Source organism: Arvicola amphibius, chromosome 3 (genome assembly GCF_903992535.2).
Source record: "Arvicola amphibius chromosome 3, mArvAmp1.2, whole genome shotgun sequence".
NCBI classification, from domain to species: Eukaryota; Metazoa; Chordata; class Mammalia; order Rodentia; family Cricetidae; genus Arvicola; species Arvicola amphibius.
In genome coordinates, this window is record NC_052049.1 from 121,731,431 (window position 1) to 121,758,546 (window position 27,116).

At 38.0% G+C, this 27,116-nt stretch overlaps 2 protein-coding genes across 8 annotated transcripts in view; one reads left to right on the forward strand and one right to left on the reverse strand.

Moving 5' to 3' along the window:
• Nucleotides 1-10,934, reverse strand: part of Atm (ATM serine/threonine kinase) — a 105,459-nt gene extending 94,525 nt beyond the window's left edge. For 3 of the 6 annotated variants that reach the window (XM_038321748.1, XM_038321747.1, XM_038321745.1), the window contains exons 1-5: nucleotides 10,804-10,934; nucleotides 8,456-8,557; nucleotides 8,255-8,367; nucleotides 6,045-6,190; nucleotides 1,314-1,478 (exon numbers count right to left, since the gene is read on the reverse strand). In XM_038321748.1, the coding sequence (XP_038177676.1) occupies nucleotides 1,314-1,478; nucleotides 6,045-6,190; nucleotides 8,255-8,367; nucleotides 8,456-8,527 (496 nt within the window). In that variant the 5' untranslated portion in view covers nucleotides 8,528-8,557; nucleotides 10,804-10,934. Of the gene's footprint in view, nucleotides 1-1,302; nucleotides 1,479-2,211; nucleotides 2,881-6,044; nucleotides 6,191-8,254; nucleotides 8,368-8,455; nucleotides 8,558-10,604 lie in introns of those variants that run through there. The other 3 variants (XM_038321746.1, XM_038321749.1, XM_038321750.1) reach the window with 3 other exon arrangements.
• A 357-nt stretch (nucleotides 10,935-11,291) lies between these two features.
• LOC119810316 (protein NPAT) overlaps nucleotides 11,292-27,116 on the forward strand; it is a 40,564-nt gene continuing 24,739 nt past the window's right edge. For both annotated transcript variants that reach the window (XM_038323735.1, XM_038323736.1), the window contains exons 1-7: nucleotides 11,292-11,423; nucleotides 19,662-19,780; nucleotides 21,742-21,802; nucleotides 22,715-22,787; nucleotides 25,006-25,046; nucleotides 25,639-25,863; nucleotides 26,879-26,960. In XM_038323735.1, coding sequence (XP_038179663.1) covers nucleotides 11,387-11,423; nucleotides 19,662-19,780; nucleotides 21,742-21,802; nucleotides 22,715-22,787; nucleotides 25,006-25,046; nucleotides 25,639-25,863; nucleotides 26,879-26,960 — 638 coding nt within the window. In that variant the 5' untranslated portion in view covers nucleotides 11,292-11,386. The remainder of the gene's footprint in view (nucleotides 11,424-19,661; nucleotides 19,781-21,741; nucleotides 21,803-22,714; nucleotides 22,788-25,005; nucleotides 25,047-25,638; nucleotides 25,864-26,878; nucleotides 26,961-27,116) is intronic.

A 27,116-nucleotide genomic window follows, 5' to 3' on the forward strand; every position in this document is an offset into this window, starting at 1 on the left:
TCAAATGTAAATTTCTTGAGACATTATACATGAGTAATCCTGTCATTTGCAAATGGAACTAAATGATATAAACCTTTCAGACCTGCTATTTTTGTTTAGCAGCCTCGACTATATAATACAATACTGAAATGCTGTACAAATGGGCTTGACTCTGGTGAGGCCTCAAGCCAGATAGCATCACAATGGTAGAACTTATACGATCAGTGATTTGGAATCAGGGTTTAATATCTTTCTCAAGTGCTAAAACAAGGGTATCAGGAATAAAAAACAATCATTACCACATCACTCAACAATTGGAAATAGAAATTAAGAAATAGCACTCTGTAAGTCAAGTAAGTCAATGGGTAAGATATTCTAAAGCATTTGATTTTCATTACCTGGTCAGTTACCTAATATCTCTACCTAATCCAATAAATACTTATACACTTTATCCTTTCTGTATCATGTAAAGTGTCCACCATCCACCACATCCCTTTGAACTCAGAACACTTGATTTCCTTTTTTGTTGTTGTTGTTGAGACAGGGTTTCTCTGTGTAACAGCCCCAGCTGTGCTGAAATCCACTCTGTAGACCAGGCTGGCCTTCCTGAGTGGCAGTATTAAAGGCATCTGTAGACCAGGCTGGCCTTCCTGAGTGGCAGTATTAAAGGCATCTGTAGACCAGGCCGGCCTTCCTGAGTGGCAGTATTAAAGGCATCTGTAGACCAGGCCGGCCTTCCTGAGTGGCAGTATTAAAGACATGCACCGCCACCACCCAGGCAGAACTCTAGCTTTCAACTTCTGTAACATCTCTTCCTCTTTTCGTTTTCTCCTTTCTCCATTATTTATGGTCCAGGTGAGGTGTCACTGTTGTGTGTACACACTGTATGTGCACGTATGTGTATTGAAACAAATGGCATGGTAATTTTTAGTTGACTGGACTTTATTCAATCACTGGATTGCTGAATAGTTAAAAACAGAGCAGTAATCTTTGAAATCTGAAATTCCAGTTCTAGTAGGTAAGCACCTACTATAAACTATACCTGACTTCATAATTTTAAAAGAATATTATAAATAAAAATTGAGAACTGAACATGGTAGTGCATACCTATAATCCTAGCTCTTGAGAGACCAAGGCAGGAGGATTGCAAGTTAAAAGGCAAAACAGGATATAAAGCAAGAAATTATCTTGAAGAAGAATTAAGGAACTGATACTGTACTGATATAATTTCATCAGTGTAATGTTAAACTGTGAGTCATGTGTAGGATGTATACTGTTTTTACTATTAAAATTTTATCTTATAAGAGAAAATAATCACAGCCTTCAAAACATACCTAGCCACTGTTGCTGAGATATTTCACACCAGTATTTTCTCACAGAAAGAATGTCTTTGAGTAGTATGTTGCTACAATCAGATCCATAAGTTACTCCACTAGATGAATCTTTCACTGTATCCATGACATAATTCAAGAGGTCTTGACATTTTAGCCTGGGTGCTCCTATTTAAAAATAAAATGAAAAGGTAAAAACATATAGATATTAAAAATAAAAAATCCTTGGAATGCCAACTTTTTAAAATGATTCCATTCATGAAATTGCTCTCAATTCACTTTCTCCTATAACAGGGATTAGTAAATTCTATAGTCCCTGAGTAAAATTCAACTGGTTGGCTATTTTGTTAAAACAAATTTACTGAAACACAAACATGTTCATCCATTTACTACTATAAATGACAAGAAATGAGTACCTGTAACATATATATGGCTCAAAAAGTTAAAAAAAAATTTTCCATATGGCCTCACTGAAGATTAAGTTTGACAATTCATAAAGATACAGCAAAAATAAAGATTCTTATACTTAACAATTCACAATTCCTGGCATTAGTCTTAAAAAAAATTCTAAGTATCTGAGCATATTTGAGCATATTTATGAATAAATTTATTAAAATAATCTTGGACCATTCTAACTAGAAGTAGCCTATTTACTCTAAAAAGCATGATGACTTCCAGGGAATCTAACAGCATACAAGTGACACACACATGGAAAAGGCTGAAATCTTAGCAACACGTTTTAGATTCTGAAAATTCAGTGCTAATAAGACAAATATCCTTTTAAAACAGGCACTTAAAGCAGACACCTTTTCTAAAATTTTATTATTTATATTTGTACGGGTATTTTTGCCTGCATTTATGTATGTATGCACTACATGTGTGCAGTGCCAGAGGCCAGAAGATGACACCAGATCCCCTAGAATTGGAGCTATAGGTGGTTGGGAGCTCTCATGTGAGAGCTGGGGATTGAATCCAAGTCTTCTGGAAAAGTAGCTAATATTCTTAACCAGAATCATCTCTCCCACATCTAGATGTATAATCTCAAGGGTCACAAAATTACATTCAAAAACAATTTGAACAAGACACAATATTATACACCAATAATCTCAGTGGCCCCAGGTAAAGGCAAGATTAGGAGGGTCAAGGTGTCATTCTTGACTATACAGTAAGTTTAAGAACACTCTCTCCAACATAAACTGTCATCAGTGCTTTTGATCTTAGCCATTCTGACAGGTGTAAGTTGGTATCTCACAGTTATTTCATCAGGGTATTACCGTGATGACTAAGGATGCTGAACAATTCTTTAAGTGTATTTCAGCCATTTGAGATTTTTCTGTTGTGAATTCTCTGCTTAGATCTGTACTCCATTTTTTAACTGGATTATTTGATATTTAGATGACCCAGCTAAGACTCCTAGCAATAGTGGAGAGGATGCCTAAACACCATGGCCATCCACTGAAATCAGACTGGTAACTTCCCTAATTGTCATCAGAGAGCCTTTATCCAGTAACCGATAGAAGAAGGTGCAGAGATCCACAGCCAAGCACTGGGCCAAGCTCTGGGAATCCTCCTGAAGAAAGGGAAAGAGGAGATCATATGAGTCAGGGAGGTCAAGGTCATGGTGGGGGAACCCACAGAGAAAATTAACCTGAGTTCATCGGAGCACATGGAATCTGGACCAACAGTTAGGAAGCCTGCATGGGACCGACCTAGGCCCTCTGCATGTGTGTGACAGTTGTGTAGCTTGATTTGTTCATAAGGCTCCCAGCAGTGAGTGAGGACCTGTCCCTGGCGCTTAGCTGGCTTTTGGGAACCTGTTCCCCATGCTGGATTAGCTCACAGCCTTGATGAAGGGGGAGGACCTTGGTCCTACCTCAACTTGATGTGCCAAGCTTTGTTCAAACCCGCTGGAAGCCTGCCCCTTTCTGAATGGAGGAGGAGGAGGAGTGGATGAGAAGGAGATAAATGAGAGTTGTGGAGGAAACAGGAAAAGAGGAGGGAGGGAAAACTGGTTGGTATGTAAAATAAATGAAAACAATGTTAATTAAAAAAAAGTTTAAGAACACCCTGAGCCACATGGAGACCCTGTCTTTTTTGTTTTGTTTTGTTTTGTTTTGTTTTATTTCAGAGTCAGGGTTTCTCTGTAGCTCGGAGCCTGTCCTGGAACTAGCTCTTGTAGACCAGGCTGACCTCAAACTCACAGAGATCTGCCTGCTTCTGTTTCCTGAGTGCTGGGATTAAAGACATGCGCCGCCACCACCACCTAACAAGACCCTGTCTTAAAATTAAAAAACAAGAATAAAAAATTTAAGTAAGTATGGTGGTGCATGTCTGTAACTCATGAACACAGGTGTCTGAAGACAACGTGTGAGAGTCAGTTCTCTCCTTCCACCTTCCTAGGGACTAAACACAGGTTGTCAGGCCTGGCAGCAGGTACCTTTTACTTGCTGAGCCATCACGCTACACAATGGATTTGCCTCATATTTAGCCTAAAGTTGCTATTACAAATCGACATCCTTATTCGTAAAGTGTACAAAGTCTGAGATCTCTCAACAAATGATATTTGTTCTAGTTTTCAGTGTTATGTAAAACCCATTTCTGGGGCTGGAGAGATGGTTCAGTGGTTAAGAGCACTGCCTGCTCTTCCAAAGGTCCTGAGTTCAATTCCCAGCAACCACATGGTGGCTCACAACCATCTGTAATGAGGTCTGGTGCCTTGTTCTGGCCTGCAGGCATATACACAGACAGAATACTGTATACATAATAAATAAAAAAAAACCCATTTCTTTGCAAAAGCTTATGATGGTCCTGCATTTCTGCTTCAAAAATGTCATTCCTGAGGCCAGTAAGTCAGTTCTCTGGTGAGGTGCTTACTGCCAAGCCTGAAGATCTGAGTCCAATCCCCAGGACTATATGGTATAAGGAGAGCACCAACACCTACAAGTTGTCCTCTGACATCCATGAACACATCATGGCAAATGCACATACATGTATACAAAATAAAGAAAATGTAGTGAAGTTTCTAAAAATCAATCCTTCAGAATATCAACTGTAGGGACTAGAGATGCTGCTCAGCGATGAGGAGCTGATCTATCACCCACAAGGCCTCAGGCTTAGCACCCAGTACCATATATGCATCTACCTACAAACACACACACACACACACACACACACACACAACTATACATAAGTTCAAGATGAAAAATATGAGGTTTATCAGTGACATACACACAAAAGGACTTGACTTTTGTTCTTTTCTTTAAATGACAGCACAATATACAACTGTATTTTGACTACAAGAACGCTAGCATTATCTCAGAATGAATAAATGCTGGAGCGACAGCTTAGTTAGTAAAGTGCTTGATTACAAGCATAGAGACCCATGTTTCCTTTGCCAGACCACACATCAAAAAGTTGGGCATGGTGGCATGCACTTGTAATCTCTGCTTGAGGAAGACAGACAGGAAGACCCCTGCAGCTTGTTGGTCAGCAAGCCTAGCCTATTTGGCAACCTCCAGGCCAACAAGAAACTCCGTAAGAAAACACAGGTGGATGGCACCAAAGGAATGACAGCTAAAGTTGTCCTCAGAACACTTGAGTGCACCCACCCATCACATATAGGCATGAGCACAAACACACAAATAAATAAATGCATCATGGGGGCACAAATCTGCAATCACAGCACAAGGAAGATTTGAGGCAGCAGAATCACAAATCTAAACTAAAGTGAAAGACCTTGTTTCACAAAGCAAACTTGAAACAAATATGCTGTAGACTATGTCAGTTAGATTATACTACAAAGTCAAGTTCCGCCTTTTTTGAGAGAAATAACAAACTGAAGAACATTAAAGAGAGTAAAATAAAAACAAGTCCACATGAGCTGGAAGAATTGGGTACATTTACCTTAGAAAAAAAGAACATGGGAATTCTATAACTATTTTCAAATACATCAAGTGTTATCATCTGAAATAATGACTAGGTTTTTGGTATATCACTTAAGAATTTGTAGTGGTTATAGTGATAGCTCAGTGGAGAACATCTAATGTTCTTGCAGAGGAATTAGATTTGGTTCCCAGCATGCACATGATAGTTTATAACCATCCAGAACTACAGTTCCAGAAGATTCTTCTATCTACAAGTACTAGGAACATATCATATGGTACACTTATACATAAGCAGACCAAATACCCATATACATAAATAGATAAGTCTGAGAAATTAAGGTAGAAGGAGTAATAGAAACAGATTTTTTTTAAAAAAATCCTTTAAAAATTTTTTATTATTTTTATATTTAATATTATTTTATATTTTATATTTTATTTTTCATTATTTACTTTGTGTGTGTGCACATGGCTCGCACATGTACTAAAACACCCTCATCATGTACATGTGTGGTAGTCAGAGGACAGCTTGCTTGTGGGACTCACACTGAGGTGCCCAGCCATCTCACTACCCTACCAGGCTCTTACACCTTTGAAACTGTTCGGCTTCAAAATGCTTACTGAATCTTTAAGACAACACTTCTGCTGACATCTAAAGACAGAGGGGAATTAAAGAAATAATTTTACCTTTCCATTTTGGAGATTAAAGATTTTATGCTAAATTCCCCCAAATTTTGGTCCGACAGTACTAAGAGTCAGTATGTGCTAGGATTTCAGTCAGTACTTAATTTTTATGCTGCTGTATTAAGATAGATTTATGCTACATCTGTGTGTAATACATAATGTTGCTTACTCTTATTTGCACATTTGATGAAGTATCTGACTAAACTGCTGATCTCTTGCATCTTTTTCTGTCTGGAGGTCTGTGTGGAGGCTGATACATTTGATTTTGCTGTTCTCAGACATTCTGTTTCTTTTTTAATATAATTCTGCAGGAACCTGGAAGAAAAATGCATATTCTCATTAACGCTTATAATTTTATCATTCAAAAGGCTCCTGTATGCCTTCCCCCAAAACATCATTTAAACCACAGTGTTGTACCAGTTACTTGAAACTATATTTTCCAAGGTCTAACAAGGTGCAAAATCAATATAAAGCCTGGCTTGCAAAGGTTTTAAGCCTGTAAACTGTAAGGTTGTCCGTCACCTCACCTGCTTGCTCAGAATGCTACTGAGGAATTCAACTCTCCTTACATTATAAGCAGCAAGTAATATTTCTGGTCTTTAAATAAAGACTGGCTAGAAGATATTAAAAGCTGGCCAAGATTATTAGGTACAAATATGGTCTATCTAATCAGCATATAAAAACAAATAACTATATTTATAATGTTGTAAATAAATTAAATGCTCAACAAGCATGCATTTTTCCATATGCATTTAGAATTGAAACAGTTTAGTATCAATCAAGAGATAAGAAATTTATCAACTGGGAGCACTCTAGAGGCAGAGGCAGGCAGATCTTTGGGTTTGAGGTCAGCCTGGTCTACAGATCAAGTTCTAGGATAACCAAGGCCATACAGAGAAATCCTGTCCCCCCCCCCCCAAAAAAAACAATAAATAAATAAATAAATAAGTTTATCTGTTAGAAGTATTCTAAGACAATATAACATTGTATAAAGAAATATGAACACCTTTCTTTACTGCAATTATTTTATTTGTAATGAACTGAACTCATTATCTTCCTCTATCAACTTCACAAGAACCAAGATTACAGGTATTATACCACCATACCAGCTTCAGATATATTTTTAATATTCTACATAAATTTAAAACACATTTGGGGGGGGCTGCAGAGATTGCTCAGTGGTTAAGAGTGCTTACTGTTCTTCCAAAAGACAAGAATTCAGTTCCCAGCACCCATGCCAAACAGATTACAACCTACTTCAACTCCAGCTCAAGGGTATCCAATGTCCACTTTTGACTCCTAGGAACCTGCATACACTTGATAAAGACATACGTGCGCGTGTGTGCGCTTACTTACATACACAAAAATATTTTCAATTTTTTTTTCAAAAACTTTCCACCCAAAAGTTTCACAATATCTGTTTCTAGTTATAAATAAATTTGCGGTTGAAAATAAAGTTTTAGGGATGAAGAGATCGTTCAGTGGTTAAGAGTACTAGCTCTTCCAGAGGTCCTGAGTTCAATTCCCAGCAACAACATGGTGGCTCACGACCGTCTATAATGGGATCTGATACCCTCTTCTGGCATGCAGGCATACACGCAGACAGAGCACTAGTACATAAAAACAAAAAAAAATACGTTTTTAAGGAAAAAAATGAAGTTTCAATATAAAAATGTATAAACTATGCCACAAACAAGTATTTTTAAACTCTGCTAATCTGAAAGTATTCTAATATTTACTTTATTTGCTTTAGTATAATTTAGCACATGCCAGATACTTAAAATCAGCAACAATCAAAATGATAAACAAATATTATAACTTACTTTTTTATTTTCTTTCTGGGTTTTTTTTTTTTGAGACTGGGTCTCTCTGTATAGTCCTGGCTGTCCTAGAACTCATTCTGTAGACCAGTCTGGCCTCAAACTCAGAGATATGCCTGCCTCTGCCTCAAGAGTGCTGGGACTAAAGGCAGGCATGGACCACTACTGCCCAGTTATTACTACTTATAAATCTAATTTAGAACAAATCCGTATAAACTAGTCAAAGTGAACAGAATTCTTAATCAGTTGCTTGTTTTCTTTGAGACAAGGTCTTGCTATGCAGACCAGATAAGACTGGAACTCATGTACCTCCTTCCTCAAAAACACAGTATTACAGAAATTCCATTATGGCCAGCTTCTTTCTTGATCTTAAATGACATATATCTAAAGCATTTTGTTGAAAAAAATGACTTAAAACTTTCAATATTCTCTATGAATTTTTAAAATTATTTTAGATAACCAAGTGCCAACTTACTATATTACACACAATGAAGAAAATCAAACAATATAAGGGATAACAAAACAGAAAAAGAAAGTAAAACAAAATCAAAGAGGATACCTGAAAACAGCATCCCAATTCAAATATTTTTGTTGTTTGGAATCTGAATGCTTATCTAAATTTTGAACTGTTTCAGGATCCTGAATCAGACGCTTAAATTTCTCCACTTCTTTCTGAAAATTAAAAAAAAATATATGTAATAATTACATGTTACATATCAAACATTTATTTTAAGAAAAACAATTTCAAATAATTTATTACCCTTCGTTCTGTAGCTCTATCATGTTCTAATTGTCGGCAGCAAATGAGCAGATCGTTAAGTGCTAGACTCATGGTTTAAAATTTCAGATCATACATCCTCACCTGTAAATAAAAATGAATATACGCAATTAATTTCATTTATTTTGGCTTATTTGGTGCTGAGAACTGGCTATGCTATAAATCTGCAATTATTTTACACTATAGTACTTCTATACATTTAAACCTAACTGTACACCCAGAGGCAGACTATGATCAAAGCTGCAATAATTTTTTGTAACATTTCTATAGGACATTTTCTTAGAATATATTAAAATTATGCTCTTCCCAAATGTGTGCTTTGTATAGCAGAATAAAGTACATTTTGAAGAAAATAAAACAGTTCAGTATTATCTCTAAAGAGAAAACATTTATTGATTAGTGCAAACAATATTTGTTTCACATATACAGTGTTTGTTAGGCATGTATATGCAACAGGAAGAAAATAAATGAAATACACTGACACAAAGCCTCCCCTCTGGGAGACATCTGGGGAAAATGATGACAACAAAAATATTAATGCATAGCTCCAATTGTAACATATCCCTCAAAGAAGCAAAAACTACAGTAGAAAACAACAGAATGAACAGAGTGTGATACGCATGTAGTACCACCCGTGAGGAGGCAGAGGCAGGAAGATCAGTTTAAGGTGATCCTCATATTGAGTTCAATACCAGATTGCAGTATAAAAGCTCATGTTGCAAAAAAAAAAAAAAAAAAACAAGTTTATATTTTAGATAAATTGATAGGAACATGTATCAAAGGAGGTTTAATAAGATCAAGATCGGAATTGGTGCCAATTACAAGAACTAAAGAGTGAACATTCTAGGGAAGGAAACTGGAGGAGCCAAAACGCTCTAAAATGAATAAGGAGCACAAGTGAAAGGAACGGAAGGATGCCAGGTTGTGCCAGCTCCAGAGCTAAAGTCAGTCAACGAGATAAGAGCTATCAAGTAAACAAACTCTATTCACAAAAACAGAGAACAGAGTTCCAACTCCCAACAGTTAACTGAAATAGTCTCCTAAGCGAAAGCCCTGGAACTGACAAATTCACGCTTGCTTTCAATCCAGTGGATGTGGCCACAAATTTGACAGTGACAATTACAGGTCATCTTCCCAGAAACAACCCCACCTCTGGCATGCCTTTCTAGGCTAGTGCAAGGAGCACAGGGCTCAGCCAAGGATGGCAGCACACCTCGAAATTCCCAGGCCTGGGGGAGGACAGGCAGCAAGACTGTGAGTTGACAGCTAGCATGGGCTGCAAGAGGCTGGGCTCTTTAGTTTGTATTGTGCGCTGCAAGTCCACTCAGTTAACAGGTATCCACCCTGGAGCATGCTGGTTAACCTCTCAAAGCTGCTTCCTCCATGCTAAACGAGAAAATGATGCCAGTATGTATGTCTGTCTGTCTCTCCCTCTGTCACACGCACACAGAGAGAGAGAGAGACAGAGAGGCAGAGAGAGAGAGAGAGAGAGAGAGAGAGAGAGAGTAAATGTTCAGTGTAACGGCCATCCTATTACCGTTTTCCCTTAGGATAGCTTCATAAGTCTATTTGGATCGTTCTCTCTCTCTCTCTCTCTCTCTCTCTCTCTCTCTCTCTCTCTCTCTCTCTCTCTCTCTCTCTCTCTCTCTCTCTCTCTCTCTCTGTCCCCTTTTTCTGCTCTTATCCCTCCCTGTGGCTGAAAACCTTCAAAATCTGTAACACTCAGTAACAGAGCTCGCTCTGGACCTCCAGAAGCCTACGCTCTAAGCGTTTCCTCCTGTCGGAAAGTTCCGCTACCATCGTGCAGAACAATTAACATCTGGCGAAGTCCAGCACTCATCAGGCTCAATTTCCACAGAGCCAGTCCCTCGGCGGCTAACGCGGCGCTCTCCTCTCACGTTATCGCCTTGAGAGGTAGCTGGTTAATTATCCGTGCCAGGTGGCGGGGACGGAGGGGCCCAGCGGTTAACTCTTTGGGGCTGCCACGCACCTTCCCACAGAAGACAGCGCAGGTCACACAGCTGACAATAAAAACTGAACTCAGACTGATTCCCGAGTCCACGCTCTGAACCACAAACCTCTATTCTTTTTTAAGAAACTGTAGCTTAAATGTAAATATCAGAACCCTTACGGCGACAGACGGGGAGAGGGGACTTGCAGAAGGGAAGGTTCAGGCTCACTCCAAGCGGGGTGCGCAGCCAGGGGGAGCAGATCACAGTCGGCCGGGCAAGATGAGGTGAGAGGCGTCCAGGGCCATTCCGGAGCCGAGGATGGGGGTCTGAGGAGACTTTTTCCGCACGGAAGCCCCGGCGTTCACTCCGCGCTCCTACCGTTGCATTTTGTCTCCCAGTGCAAACCCAGGTCGCTTCGCCTTTTCCCGCGGCCACGGACCCCACAGCTGGTTCTCCAAGCTCGCCTTCGCGCTTCCGGTTCAAAAGCAGCAAGTTCGTGCAGCGTGGGTCCCCAAAGGAAGGCGTCTGAGGCGCTGCACGGTGCGCGCGTGCGCACAGCGATCACGCCCTCTCCGACTCAAAACATTCGTCCCTCTCAAAACATTCACCGGGTCTGAGGAAAGGCGCCTGCGCGCGGCGCACCAATGACGAACGACCTCGCGCCGGGAACACCGCCCAGGGGCCGACGGTCCCACACCCGGCCACCCGGTCCTCGCTAGCCCCGCCCCTCCGGGGACGGAAATGACGACAATTCGGCGGAGCACGGAGGCGGGTTTCATTTCGGCGCCTTTCTGTCTCCCGTGGAAGTGATTGGTTGGTGTGTTACGAAAGAGGCGGGACGAATTGCCGCGGGTTCAGTGCCGCCACTGGAACCGGGAGATGCGGCGGTGCCGGGGCTGTCGCTGTGTTTGCTTTGAGTTGACTCTCGCCCCGTCAGGCGGCTCCCTGTGCAGCGCGGATCATGCTGTTACCCTCGGATGTAGCCAGGCTGGTGTTGGGTAAGTGCCGGTCCCGGAGGGCGGGTGATCGGACCGGGATGGAGGGAACAGAAAGACCGGAGGCGGGAGGGACAGTTGCTTGGGGTGGGGAAGCTTTGGGGGGTCGCCCCCTCGGGTCCAAGTTCAGCCCGGCGGAGGTGCTCGGTCCCTCGGAAGCCCGGGGGCGTGGATGCCCCTCCTCGAGCTGCGCGGCGAGGGGGCAGCCGGAGAGAGAAGCTCGGCGTGGAACACCTGGGGCCTGGATTCCAAGGCAGAGCCAGGCCCGCTGGGACCCCTGGAAGAGTGTCGCCTACGTGATGGACGGGACTGGCTGGTCCTCACCCTTTCCCCTTGTCACAGCTGGGGCCGAAAAAGGAAAAGGAAAGAAACAAAAAAAGCGCTTCCCCGGCCGCCCAGCTTTGTGGAAAGACTTTCCCAACGCCCTTAACCAGAACCCGACATTAGCGCTAGGAATTCGGGTCACAAGCTCTCCATACCCCTTACCGGAGAGGCTTGAAACGCCACTTGCATATTTTAGAACAGCCGTTTTTCATGTTCTTGAGCAAATATTTCGGGGAGTCGGACGACTGCCTTCTGGTTGCACACGTTCACTAGCCCGAGTTTTTCCTCCATTTTTGAAAAAGGCTCATTCGTATACACCACTGGGCGCTCGGGGTAGATTGTCTATGTGAAAGACAGTTTTCGTTGTTTGCCCTCTGAAAGAATAAAAGGAATTGTACTGCTGGGAACAAGTGCCTCTTTGGCTCAAAACTGGGCAGTGACTTTTTGAAACATCATTTGCGACATCTCTAGATGAAATTGGTGCAAATTTGGTAAATCCTTCCCTAGTTTTCACAACCGTTACTAACATTTGCATTGGCCTAGTCCTATTCAAAAAAATAAAACAAAATAAAAATTGCCTGGGGTTCTTGATAAGCACGTTTAGCAGGAAATATTAAGTGACTTTAAATGGTTCCACTGCGCATTTTTGGAGAACCTTAAACACTAAAACTTAACGTTCTGAATGTTCATTTTTTTCCCTACTTCATCAGAATTGAGTAGTTGGATTTATATTTGTAACTTTTAAAGTTAGCTATCTTGTAATTTTTAAATTTATTGGGGATATATGAAAAGTATGTATTAATATATCCTTTTTACCCCCTCTTATTGTTTGGGTAAGAATTGCTGTGGCTTTTAGAAGTCTGGCTATCCAAATAAAATCCGTGGTCATAATCATAAAAAAGATTTTTCAGCCTTCCCATCATGGTGGCCCATGCCTATAATACCAACACTTGGAAGGCAGAGGTAGGCAGATCATTGTGAATTTGAGTTCCAAGAGAGTGAGGGGCTACACAGAGAAACCCTGTCGCAAAAAAAAAAAAAAATGTTATTCAAATTTTGCGATATAAACATTATAAGGTGGATAATTATTTGTAGTGGTTTTCCTGTGTTCCCGTCTTACGAGCTGTTTAGCAGCAATCCTGATTTCTCTCCACTAGATACCCTTTAGGGCCTCCTTCCCCAATCATCCGCAGATGTAAGGAGGAAATGCCTCTACATACTGTCAGTGTATCCCCAGGAGAAAGTTCTGCCTGTTAAGAAAACCTTAAGGAAATGACAGGATTTTTCTAATTGGAGTAATTGTGCTTATGCCCCCCACCCCCAACAAGCTAGTTAGGGACTATTTTTCTCTTGGTGGCTAGAAACTCAAGTCTTGGCTTTTCAACCTTAAAAGCATCTTCACTATTCAGATTTTCTTTTCGGTGTCGTCAATTCCAGGGGACCGTCCTTCCCTTCTGGTTTGAAATCATGATTTCTTTCTATGTACTCCACTTGCGATACATGTTTCCTCCTGTTTCAGGTCTACCACAGGTTCTGAGAGTGAGACACTCTTGGTGTACAAAACATCCTCCTACTATCAGTTCTGTGATTTAGTTATCATTTACGTATGTAAACTTACATCAACGGTTTGCTGCTTGATTGTGACTCTTCTGCTGTGCCCTGCCATCTTTAGCCCTCTCTTTTGGTCCCTTGTGGTTTTTTTGTCGTCATCATCGTTTTTGTTGTTGTTTTTTCATGTTCCAAATGCTGCCAGTTTCTGGGCATAAGGGAAAAGGTAATTTTTCTTCCCTTAGCATTCACTCCTCTGTTTTTTAACCCTTTAACACCAAAACATTTTTTCTGAACCCCATCTCACGTTTTCCTATGCCATTTGTTACTTACAAGATAGATTACCTTGTAAAATCACGTGTTGCTTAGTTGCTTTACTAATTCATTTTCCTCTAATTCTTCAGCTTACAATACTCATCTCCCTGCTCTCTGCTTAACCATAGCCTGTTATTTATTGCCTTCATGGAAATTTTCAAAATACTGTAGAGGCCAAGATACTTGAAACTGTCGCTTACTGCCTCTAGCTCATCAGTTTGGCTTTTACTAATATGCCACACAAAGTGCTCTGTGGAGCTGATTCTACTTGTCTTTCAACCCAGGCCCATCTTCTCAATATTGTCGCTAGGCTATAGCAGAAAAAAACTTGCTTCAAATATTATATATTTCTCTTTCCCTTTTTCCTAATACACTTGTATTAAAGGTTCAAGTCAAATGTAATATCAGAAAGTTCTTCCAATAGCTACAGTTAGTAATTTCTCCTGGGTCCTATTAAAGTAGATGTGTTTGTAGATAACGGTGTTTTTGGTAAGGAACACATAACAAAATTGGTTATTCTAATAATTTATAAGCTTATAGTATTAGTTACATGGCTTTGTTCTGCAACCATCCCTACCATCCACCTCTAAAATTTTACTTCCTAAATTGAAACTTTCTCAAGTAGTCTTTATCTTAGATTCAAGAGTTCTTAGGAACCAAAATGATGATTTTTTTTTCTATGTATGAAAACTACTTTCATGGTTAAAAGGTTCAGATTTTCTTCAATTTCATAAGTAGGGTAACTTTTTGCGTGAGTTGGCATCCATTCAGAAAAGAAACCAGAAACTAAGTTGTATGTTTAATGTGTTAGGATTTAATGAGGGAGTTGGTTACACCAGTGAAACAAAAGCTGAGAAGCCGAACATCTTAGGTGAGACAGCATATAGATTAGCACAGCAGGAAGCCATGCTAATCCAGGAGACAAGTCGGTATAAAGCAATCAGAGGCAACTGTGTGGGAAGATGGAATTGAAAACCTATCTGATAGGGGAGTGATAGTCAGAGAAGAGATTCTTGAGGCAATCAGGGAATGTGGCTTCTTCCTCCTGAATTCCAACCTGAACAAGCACTTGCCATTTTAGCAAACTTAGCCAGACGTCAGCTGACAGGTGAGCCAGGTAACTTTGCCTGTTTGAAATCCAGCTTCTATTCTAAAAGAGTCCTGGAAAATGAAGAGTTGGTTTGAGAACAAACAGGACCAGGATTGACGTATTCTTAAGAGATTAAGAACCATTGGTTTTATTTACTTTTATGTTAGAGACAGATATTAATGCAATTTTGATTATTCTATATCTTGAGTAATACCTGTATTCACTCCCTCCAGGTGTATGGTCAGAGATACCTTGGAGCTGGATTTGCAGGAAGTTGTAAGCCACCTGAAGTGGGTGCTAGGAATCAAACTTGGGTCCTCGGAAGAGTAATACACACTTTTGACTGATAAACCAGTCTAGTTTTTCATGGTTCTTAACCATTTTGTCTTTCCTGTTGAATCTCGTTAACTATTTTTATCTTTTATTCAGCATCTATACTAGGCAAATACATTCCTACACATATATATAAGGGGTGTTTGTGTTTTGATTTCCCAACCATATCAGGACATATCAACACCTTCTTAAAGCTTTGAATGATTTTCTCATGCCAGGTAGTAAATTCTTGAGTCTGTATCTTCTCATGAACTGAGCCATTCCTATTTTCTTATTACTTTTAGCTTTTCATAAATTATTTCTATCTTCTAAATCCTCGTAAATCATAATTTATGGATTTATCTTGTCGATCTACTACATTTAGAACACTGTTATCTTTCTGATAATTTATATTTTTTCCAAGGACATTGAACCACCAATATTGCTAGGGAATGAGTACATGAAGGGGTATTTACACAAAGGGGGCATTAGTTCTTGCTTTCTTCAGATTTCCTTTGTCTTTCCCTCAAAACGCCAAGCTCTTGGAATTATGATTTCCAAACTTTAACCTTGGTGTAGTTGTCGTTTGATCGACAATTGGTTGTGGTCAGTGGTTAATGATGGTAAGCAGGTGTTTTGTAGCCTGCTCATAAACAATATAAACAATGGCATTGTTGAATATTTTCAAGTATTTCCTATATTGTTTTTGAACTCTTTAGTTTTTCGAGACAGGGTTTCTCTGTAGCTTTGGAGCCGGTCCTGGAACTAACTCTTGTAGAGCAGGCTGGCCTCAAACTCACAGAGATCCACCTGCCTCTGCCTCCCTGAGTGTTGGGATTAAAGGCGTGCACCACCACCGCCCGGCTGTTTTTGAACTTTAAGACAAAGTAGAACTTAACCAAATTTAGCCAAAAATAAAAGCTCATATTTTACTAAAGCATATTTTTAAGAGTAGAACATAATGTGTCCCGTATTTATAGGTGACTATAACTTGAGCATTTCTTTAACAAATAGAAGTAATACAAGCATTTTCACACAGCCTTTTCTCTAATATGCTCTGTAAGCACGTACTCACTTAGAATGTATCATGAACTGTATCTGATATTCTTTCCCCAAGGTATTCTAGCATAGTTGATTGTATTTTCTTCTTAGGGTGGAAGAATTAACTAGATTACTCTCTCTAGGGCATTGCTATTCAGCCTTCACTTCGCTGTCATGCCCTTTAAGGAGTCTTTGTAGACTTTTTCTAACCGCCACTCATATATTTTTAATGTCACAAGTAAACTGTACATCTTTTTATATTAGATGTATATCTCTTGTATGTGCACAAAAATTAAATTTTTCTATTCCCTCATAAGCAGTTTCTACCCTGTTTTAGGATGATACCACTTTTTAGGAATGTATATTCTCCAGGAAGGAAAATCTTGGTCGAGTCCTGTTTCACAGTGACCACCACCTGTCACAATTCTCAAGTGACTGAATACATCTAGGTGATTCATGCTTTCAGAACTCCCCACCATGAAAGAAAATTATTTGATGGATCTAATCCAAAATCTAAAGAAAAGTTCTCACTGTCCGAATTCTAAGGTGATTCCAGTGGTTTGTGTGTGTTCCCACTTGGTGTTCACAAATCCTGGTGCCACTTCACTTCCTCCATAGTCTTTGGGAATACCAACTGAGGCATTTTTTCAATGGTTATATTTCACAAGCAGGGAAAAATTCTTTTTTGTAGTTGAATTGTATTATTTTGTGTGAGAGATGAAGGTGGAAACATTGGACAGAGTGAGTGTGCACAGGTGTGAAGGCCAGAAGATAACTTTCAGGAGTCAGCACCTCCTTCCACTGTGGGCCCAGGGTTCAAATCAAATCCTCAGACTTATGAAACAAATACCTTTACAACTGAGCTATTTTGCTCGGCCCGACCTGTTTTTTAATTCATGTAATAATACATCTGAAATGTGATCTTCGATAGTAGCAATTTTAAAGTAGGGTATCTGAAATAAAGGGGGTTGTTGTTATTGGCTTCGGTGGTTTTTGGGTTTTTTTTTTTTGGTTTGGGTTTTTTTGGTTTTTTGTTTTGTTTTGTTTTCTTCTTTTTTTATGCTTCTAAATGTTTCTTGTGCTCCAAAAAAATACCTTATGTTTGTATGTTTGTTTTTCTTCATCTAAGGCATAAGTTAGAAGTAAGAAAACCTGTTTATTAGCTACAAGACAAAAGCTAAAATGAGATGACCTTTTCCTTGCTCTTTCCTCTTTGGAAGTCATATAATGGCTTTATAGGCCATCTCATCAGGAGTGGGTTTTTTATTGTTTTTGTTTGTTTATTTGGCTGTTTTGCCTAGTGGATGTAGGGAGTCAGAATAGGGTGTTTGTTGGACAATGTGAGTGCTAAAAACTGAAGCCAGGGCTGGAGAATTGGCTCAGCAATTTTAAGAACACTGGCTATTCTTCCAGGGGTCTTGGGTTCAATTCCCAGCATCCACATGTCCACATGGCAGCTCACAGCGGTCCGTAACTCCAGTTCTTGAGGATTCAACACTCTTACACAGACATCCTTACAGGCAAAACACCAATTTACATGAGATAAAAATAAATATTAGAGGAGGAAAAGAAAAAGAACCGAACCCAGTCTTTTCGAAGGGCAGCAGGTGCTCTGAACCACCCCTCCAGCCTTTGTTTGTTTTGTTTTTAATTAAAACTGTGTTAAAAAATACATTTCCAGCTGGGCGGTGATGGTATATTCCTTTAATCCCAAACTCAGGGAAGGCAGAGACAGGTGGATATCTTTGAGGTCAGCCTGGTCTACAAGAGCGAGTTACAGACAGCACAGATACACAGAGAAACCCTGGGGTGGGGGGGGTACATTTTCAAGTGAAGAAACTCTTAAAATTTAAAATAAGAAGAAACTTTAGCTGTCATTTATTAAGGCAAACAAAAATGTTTTTGCTTGCTGTATTTTACCAACACAGAGATAAGTACACTTAGGATAAGTAATGTAAGGGATTACTTAGAGTTATTACAAAAGACAAGTGTAAGCGAAGGGAATATGGTATATATAGAAAAATTAGTTTTCTGAAGAATTGAAAATTATGTTAAACACCAAAGAATGAGTTGAAACTACCTAGGATAAGGCAAGATGAGCTGCCCAAACAAACAATACAGTATACATTTGGCTTTAAAATAAGAGCATTGTTATTTGTGGGACTTTTATAAGATTAATTTGTTTGAAGAGATGGAATGGTTAAGACAATTAAAATGAAATTAGGATGCAACAAGTAAAGCTTCATACAGTATGTGCTGAATTTGCAATTAGTTTTTTTCGTGGCAGTAAATAATTAACGCAAAATAAAATATTGAAGAGCTTATAATATTTTTAATAAGCAATACTACCATTAATTCCAAAACATTTGCATATCTCCAACAGGAAATATATACGATAATAGGCATTCTCAATTTCCCCAGCCTCCAGCACTTACCTTTTTTATATGTATGGATTTGCTTTTTCTGGACATCACCTATAATTGAAATATTTGTGGGTTTTTTTTTTTTTTTTTTGCCTAAGTTCCTTTAGTGTGGTTTCAAGAGTGATTCATATCATAAAGGGTTTAAGGCTTCTGTCCAGGTTTGTATGAACTGAATAATGGTTTTCCTTTTACATTTTCCTAATGACAAGTAAAGTTGAATGCCTTTCTACGAGTTTGTAGTATCACCCTCTTTGCAGAGCTTTTGCTTACTTATTAATTAGATTACCTTTTTATTGTCCCTTTCAAGTTCATTAAATAGTTTGCTTTCTGGCATTTACCAGATATCTGATATGCAAATGTTTCCTTCCATTTTAAAAGTTATTTTATTGGATTGATGGCATCCTTAGTAGTATAGAAATTTGAAATGTTGAAAATCAGCTTATCTTTTTCTTTGATTTCTTGTTTCAGGATATCATTGTTCTATTCAAGACCAAAAGTTTATCTTTTTGTTATTTGTTTTTGTTTTTCTAAATATTTTATAACATTTGCCGTTACAGTTAAGTTTTGTTTTTTGTTTGGATTTTGGGGACCAGCTTTTTTTTTTTTTTTTTTATAGAGCCAAGTGGTTAACAACCTCTTAGTCTTTACTTGTTAAAATTGAAGTTCTTGTTGATATTAATATAATTTAATGGTTATAAATTGAAAAATAGAATTTTCTTCTGACCTTTAACACAATGTACAAAGATCTCTGTTCACTTTGTTAAATCTTGAAGTAGATAGTCAAACACACAAGTAATTGATACTGAGAGAGTATGGCGTTTCAATAATCTAATAAATGAATATAAGCTATCCCCTCTCCTAGTTATTGTCGAAGCCATGGAGTAGTGGAGTGCACTTACTTACTATTTCCTTGTTTTTGTTGTTGTTGTTTTTGTAAGTGTATTATGCAATGATTGTCCTTTGTCAAATATCTTTTTACAAGCGCAGCTAGAATTGGATCCTATGGAGGAGCCAATGACTGTAGTCATCCTGCTTCATACTGCAGCACAACCTAGTGAAAGGTTGTAAAACACCAGCGTGTTTGCCTGAGGCTCTGCTAATAGTTTTCTTACATGCTCTAGCATTTTGAAAGTCACTTATCAAAAGTACAGAATTACTGAAGTATTTGAACTTCTCTTCTTCATTTAGGTTACTTACAACAAGAAAACCTCACATCTACTTGCCAGACGTTTATTTTGGAAAGCTCAAATTTAAAAGAATATGCAGAACACTGTACTGATGAAGGTTTTATTCCAGCCTGCTTACTGGTGAGTTACTCATTCCTCATAGGACATTTCATTGCTAACCAACACAGAAGACTGGAAAGCAAAGCCTTAAAATGAACTTATTAATGATGTGAAGCACTGTGTCTGTTGTCCCATCTGCTTGGGAACTTAACAATAATCACAGGATCACTTGAACCCAGGGTTTAGGGACAACCTAGACAACATAGCAAGACCCTTGTCGTTCATCAGCCAAGTGAGCTATGGCAGATAGCAACATGACTTATCACTGCCTAATTCACATAGCTGGAAGACAGAGATTTAGTCAGGTGGTAGATATCTATAATGCAGACTTTGGAAGACTGATGCAGGACAGTTGTCATTACTTTTAGACCAACCTGAGCTACATAACAAGACCTTGTCCAAAAATTTAAAAAAATATATTGTCACTTCCTTTTGTAGCTATCCATATATAAAAAGAATATTCTAGAATTACATGATTTCACGTGGTACTTGTAGCTGTATGTTAAGGGTGACTTTTTAGTGAATTGTTTGGATTGTTCTAATTTTTACATAAAAAGATGATTAGAATACCCCAAACAGTTTTGAACATTTTGAAAGAGTTACAGAACTTACGAGAGACGGCTCAAGCACCTGCAGCTCTTCCAAAGCACTCACATCACATTTCATACCCAGCGCCCATGTCTGATGGCTCTTTAATTTTTTTTTTGATTATGTGTATTTATGTTTTTGTGAGAATATGTACACACGTATGCAGGGGCTCTCAGAGGCCAGAAGAAAACATCAGGTCCCAGGAGCTGGAGTTCCAGGTAGTTGTAAGTTGTCCTGTGTGGGTGCTGAGAACTGAACTTGGGCCTCTGAAAGAGTACTAGTCCACTCTGACCCCTGGACCATCTCTCCAGATAAGTGTACTGAGGTCTTGAAAGGAAAATTGCACGCCCAAAGTTCAATTCATTTTTAGAAAGAATGAAGAAAATAGGGAGTGATTTCTTAGGCAAATCTTCTGCCTTCTCAAGCTTAGTGCTGGTTAAGCACTCTCTGTCTGAGCTATATCCCAGCTTCATTTTTACTTCTTACTTTGAGCTTGGTTTTCCCTAACTTACCTGAATTGGTCTTGAACTTTCTCTGTAGCTCAGACAAAACTTGAATTTACAGTCCTTCTACTTTAACCTTCCAAGCAAGTACTTAGGAATATAGGACTGTACCATATTCCTTTAATCCCAGCAATCAGGAAACCAAGACCAACCTGGGTTTTGTGGTAAGACCCTGTTACTCCCTGTGCCCCCCCCCTCAAAAAAAGAAATCTAGTATTGAAAGTTAAGAGGGAAAAGAGACCTAATTGCCTGTGTACGACCTCTTCCTCAGTATATTACATATGTCCTCAATAGTATCCAAAATAATTGTACTAATAGGTACAATTTGCAGTAAATTTTAAAGGATTGACACATGCTTTTAAGTTTTTTGAAATTAGAACTCTTGGTTCCAAAATCTTTGCTATTTTAATAACCTCAAGAGTATGTGGTCATACTGTCCTAACAGAGTACTTTTGAATTTTAGTGAGCATAGGGAAGGCATGTAGGTAGGTTAACAGAAATGTAGAGCTCCTTAGGAAGAATATCTCATATACACTTATTTTTAAAAGTTCAGTTTTACATGGTTTACGTGGCTTTCAGGTTAGACCTTGGCTTTCAGGTTAGACCTGGGCCCTTATTTCTTTAAAACAGTAGAACAGAATATCTACCTCCTGACTGGAAACTGCTTTTTATAACCGTGCTTTTTGTTTTACATAAGGACTCATGTAGTCACAGTTCAGACGGATAGCGTGCTTTCTGTCAGATGTGTCAAAAATACCTTTAGTGAATGTTGGTGGCCTGCTTCTCTACCCTTTCCTTACTGGATTTCTGCAGTCTAGGACTTTCGTTGGCTTTTATGATGGGAAAGTGATAGTTGTATGGTTTGGTAATATTTGATCTTTCGTTTTTCAGTCCTTATTTGGAAAAAACTTGACAACAATTTTAAACGAATATGTAGCCATGAAGGCAAAAGGTAAGAAGTTGGATGTCATTGCTTTAAGATATAGTCTCATAAAAAGCCTTGAAAAAAAATTAATATTCTGATAAGATATATTTTACTGGGAAACAATTTATTTTTGCTTATATTGAGAAAATTCTAAAACTCCAAATATTAACTAATAGGCATAAGCCAAAACTCATTTTAAAATGAAATAAAGCTGAATGAACTCTAGGTTATTTATCATAATGATGAACAACCATTGATACTTGCTAAAATATTTTGAACTGACAATTTAATTTTAATCTTCTGTGTAATATGAAACTAGGCACAGGACTTAGTCGGAAAATGGACTCAGTTAACAGAACATAAAATAATAATTGTTTAAATTTCTCATGATTCAGAGGAAATTAGTGATTAATTTCTTGACATTGTTCTCATAGTTCATATCATCAAAACTATTATTGTTAGATTAATTATCATGAAGTAAAAGCCAAAGGAAAAGTAACTTGCTTTACTAATGCCTGGGTATGTAAGCATCATGTTAGGTGCTTCATATTGTATCCCATTTAATCTTTAACCCAGTAAGAAGTAATTCTTACAACTGTTTTTAATAAAGATATCAGTTAAGTTTGTACATATAAGAGTTTCTATAATGTTTCTGACAATTATAGTTTCCTTTTCTAATAGAAAGAAGTTAGAAAATTATTAGCCTTCTAAGTTTTTTAGACTTTTTTACTAGTATTGGATTTGATTCTCTGTTTTAAGAAAATAAAGCCACCTCATTGGCCCTCTTCCCACTGTTACAAATAGGCTTACTTTTCAATCGCCAGTGGAACTTTTACAATTTAGAAAAGTTTTTGTTTATTTTCCTGCTATAATCTATGTTTTTGTTCAAATTGAAAAATGAATTTTCTTCAACTGAGCTTATTTCCTCTTACAATTTAGAAACATCAAATGAAGTCCCAACAATAATGTCATCTCTGTGGAAGAAGCTAGACCACACCCTTTCTCAGATCAGGTACTGTGCTGAGGAATGTAAATGCACTTCGGCTGCAGAACTACATAAGATCTTTATAATATCCACATCTAGCATCTTGAGAATTTCAAAGGTTTCATAGAGGGTGGTAAAAGTTCTTTGTCTTTAATAGAAATAATTTGAAACAAATTGCATACTTTATTTTGGTTTTTGGAGACAGGGTTTCTCTGTGTAGCCTTTAGCCTGTCCTGGAACTTGCTCTATAGACCAGGCTGGCCTCGAACTCACAGAGATCTGCTTGTCTCTGCCTCCCAAGTACTGGGATTAAAAGCGTGCGCCACCAGTGCCCTGCTTTTTTGTTGTTGTTACATACTTTAACAGATTGTTTACAAATGAGGAAATTGCAATATATAGAAATTTAGTGACATTTTCAATTTTGCATAGCCACTTAGAAACAGTTCAGACCAATATATAAAATTCTTTAGACAACCGTTTCTTAATGACGCAATGTGAGAATTGTTGACTTCATGTTCAGTTGATTCTTTCCTTCTGTAATTTTCTACTTTCAGTATTTTTAGTATTTTCTACTTTTAGTATTCTCTCATGGTAGAATACTTATTACCATCTACCTAGTTCATAGCCTTAGAATGCTAGTCTCAGCATCCTTAGAAGTATACCAGCTCTGCTGCGATAGGTGTTGGCATCTCTTATGTAGTGGTAGAGTCTTGTGAAAAACCCTTCAAAAGCTACAAGTGAATATTCCATCTAAATAGCAGAGGCCTCATTTTTATCTTCTAGTTAGGCTAATGACTCTAAATCCTTTCACCCTGGCAGTGAACCGCATCTTATTTGGTAGTTTTGTCTCTATATTTCTTTCCCTAGCTCTTTTTCTGTCTTTGGAAACAATTCAAAAGATTTTTTTTTGCAGTGTCTGGAGCGATGACTCAGTCATTAATAGTGTCTACTACACAAGCGTGAGCACCTGAGTTTGGCTCCCAGAACCCATGTCAAACACTGTACGCAGTGGTGCTCGCCTATAACGTCAGCCTGGTTGGTAGGGAAAGAAACACCTGGAAACCTGAAAGTCATTGGCCGCTGGCCAGCCTAGCCAAGTTGGTGAACTTCAGATTCAGTGAAAGATCCTGTCTCAAAAAAAAAAAAAAAAAAGCAAGGTAGCGAGAAATTATGGAAAGACAGCCTAACATTACCTCTGTCCTTCATACACTGAGTGTACCACAAATCTGCACACACACCTATACCCCCAAATTCACATACTGCACTTGCGTACCAAAAAATAGGCCTTTATAATTCAGTCTCTTAAAGTGATTTAGTTTTGAGGGTTTTTTTGGTGGGGAGGGGAGCAGTTGTTTTGGTAAACTATTACATAAGATTCCTTTTACACAAGTTCAGGTTTTCTCCAAGGTTTTATGTATTAAAAATCTTTATTCAGTTTAAGTTTTTATGGGTCTTGTTGATAAAAATTGACAAATTTCATGAGATAAGAACACGGTACTTATGAGTGTTTACCCAATGTTAGTGAGTAATTAAAATTCACAGTATAAAAATTACTTTCGGTGCCTGGAGAGATGACTCAGCAATTAAGAGCACTGATTGCTCTTCCAGAGGTCTTGAGTTCAGGCCCACATGGTGGTGGTTCACAACCATAATGTAGTGGGATATGATGCCCTCTTCTGGCATGCAAGTGTACATGCAGATACAGCACTCATACATAAAATGAATACAGCTAAAATAAAAATAACTACTGTCTACTATGAACTTTTAAGTTTACTTTTCTACATATATGGAGGATCAATATAATTTCATAGTCATAAATATGACAGCAGGATGTCTTGAACTGAGATTATAAAGTATTGATGTATTTGAATCAGGATTTCTTTATAGGAAAGTATCATGTTACAAAATTGAATTGAGAATTCCTATTTATATGTGGCTTACTTAAATATATCAAATTCCTAAAGTCAGATCAAACTATACCTTGATATCATAGCATTCCAGTGCATAATTATCAATTTGAATAGAAGTTTAATCACCAAAATTGTGTTGTATGGGTATTTATATGATTCTGTTTTTCTTCTAAAACAAATCACAGTTGGATACCCCAAAAGACATGTAGACTTTTTATCTTAGGACAATTACCCTTTAACTCATAATTTATATTATGTCTGGCCATAACTAAGCCAGAATATATATCATCTAAAACACAGTACTTAAAGAATAACTACTTTGTTTTATTTGTTAGGAACATGCAAAGTTCTCCAGGGTTTGCCGCCCATCAGAGAGGTTGGTATTTAACTTTAAGCAATCACACTCTATCTTATGACCGTTTTAACTAACAGCACATTTGTGCTAGATCTATATTTTTTAAATTGCTTTTTTTAAGTACAATCATTAGACATTTTTATGTATCATAGTTGAGGGGACTTGAGGTATACGTAGCTGGTAGTGTATGTACAAGGTCCTGAGGTTGATCCCTAGCAATTTAAAACAATTAAAACCATATATGTATGCACATAGGCAAATATACATTTTCGTGTGTGTATATTCATATAAAATATATTCTAGTTTTACTAATTGAGGGTTAAGTACTAGCATTCTTAATCCATAATTTTTAATACCTTAAATTTTGGGAAACATCAATATGAATTACTAAGAACAGTTGTATTTTGGGATTTGTGAAGTACAATGTATTTATTTTAGTTTGTTTTACATGAAGTAATTGCATAAAGCTATATTATGTTTTCAAGGCTGTCTTTTAATCTATAGATCTAACATGTTATATATAATGTATAGGCTATACAACATATAGAATCTTGGTTAGATTCTGAAATGCCTCTTGATAATGAGTTAATTTTGTGATGCCCATGTGTTTCAGCCCGAACAAGAAACGGAATTGCAGAAATCAAGCGACAGAGGTGGCTTGCATCTCAGGCAGCTCCCGTCAATTCAGAGTTACTCGTTTTACCTTATGGTTCAGGACAATTTACCACTTCTCCTTTGGTAGCCACACAAGCTGTTAAACCAACTGGTCAAATTTCAAATCCAGTGAGATCAAATATTGTAGTAGTCAACCAGTCACAGTCACAAAATACTGTAACTAGTAAGTTGAAGTTTTATTCTTTAAGTTCTGTTTACTCAAGTACAATGCCTTACATTTTTAATACAGAATCATAACCCAAGAGAGAGATGAGAGAACTTATAAAAGGAGCAGACTTCAAATAGTTCAGCAGAAAGAATGTAACTATGAAACTGCATAAAAATTGGCTCACCTGTAATCTCAGCACTAAGGGTGATCAGAAATTTAAGATTATCCTCTGCTATGTGCCTTCAAATAAAAAAATCTTGACTTAAAATCTGGGAGTCATCTTGGCTACAGTCCTTCCCTATTCTAATCAAACTGAAGTCCATCCTTGAATTCGTCTAGTTCTTAATTTGGGGGTAATAATAGGAAAGACCTGATTGTGTCTTTTACATTATATTTTACCAGTCTGTCCTCCTGGAACGTCTTCCCAATATACAACTGTCTTTATGTGTTGACTATTTTGTATATTTCCAACTGAGTATTGAAGCTAGATATAAAGTTAGAAATGAAGATCTAATATCATTCTTGTTATCTACAAACTTGTACAGAACAGTAAGAAGTAGGAAGCTAGTTAATATGTGCTTTGAGATTTGAATTCAGAACTCATGCCTCGGTTCTAAGGAGTAGTTTTATTGCCACCCTTTAAGATTACACTGGAGAGTCAGAGGCAGGCAGATATCTGAGTTCAAAACAATCGGGGCAACACAGAGAAACCCTGTCTCAAAAAAAAAAAAAAGATTGTTCATTTCTCTTTCTCCAAATCCTGTTCTACACTAGGAGCATTCAGCTGATACTTATTTTATACTTATTTTCTCTTTTATATTTCTTTTGTATTTTTAAGTGTAAAACCTTATAGGTATAGGTACTGTTATTGCATAGATCTTATTATCTTGTACCGTGCCTTGCTCATAAGTGTTACTCAGTGAATGTTTACTGGACTTTAGTATACAATAATAATTAGTCTCTAATGTTTCTGATGCCATTACAAGTTTATGTGTGTTTCTTTGACTTACTGTGTTTTCTTAAAATACAGCTGCAGAGTCTTTAAATATCATACCTGGTCCTCAGGAAAGGAAAACTAATACCAGTTTAATGTCTCCTGGCAGGCGTAAAAGGTAATTACTTCTTATACTTGCTTGACACGTTGCCAGAAGCCATTTAAGATGGACAAAATAGAGTTTAGTGAATACTTACATTGTGAGTAAAGTAAAAAGACTAGATTAAGTTCTTTCATTCCATAAACGGCTTTTCCAGCATTCTGACTTCACTAA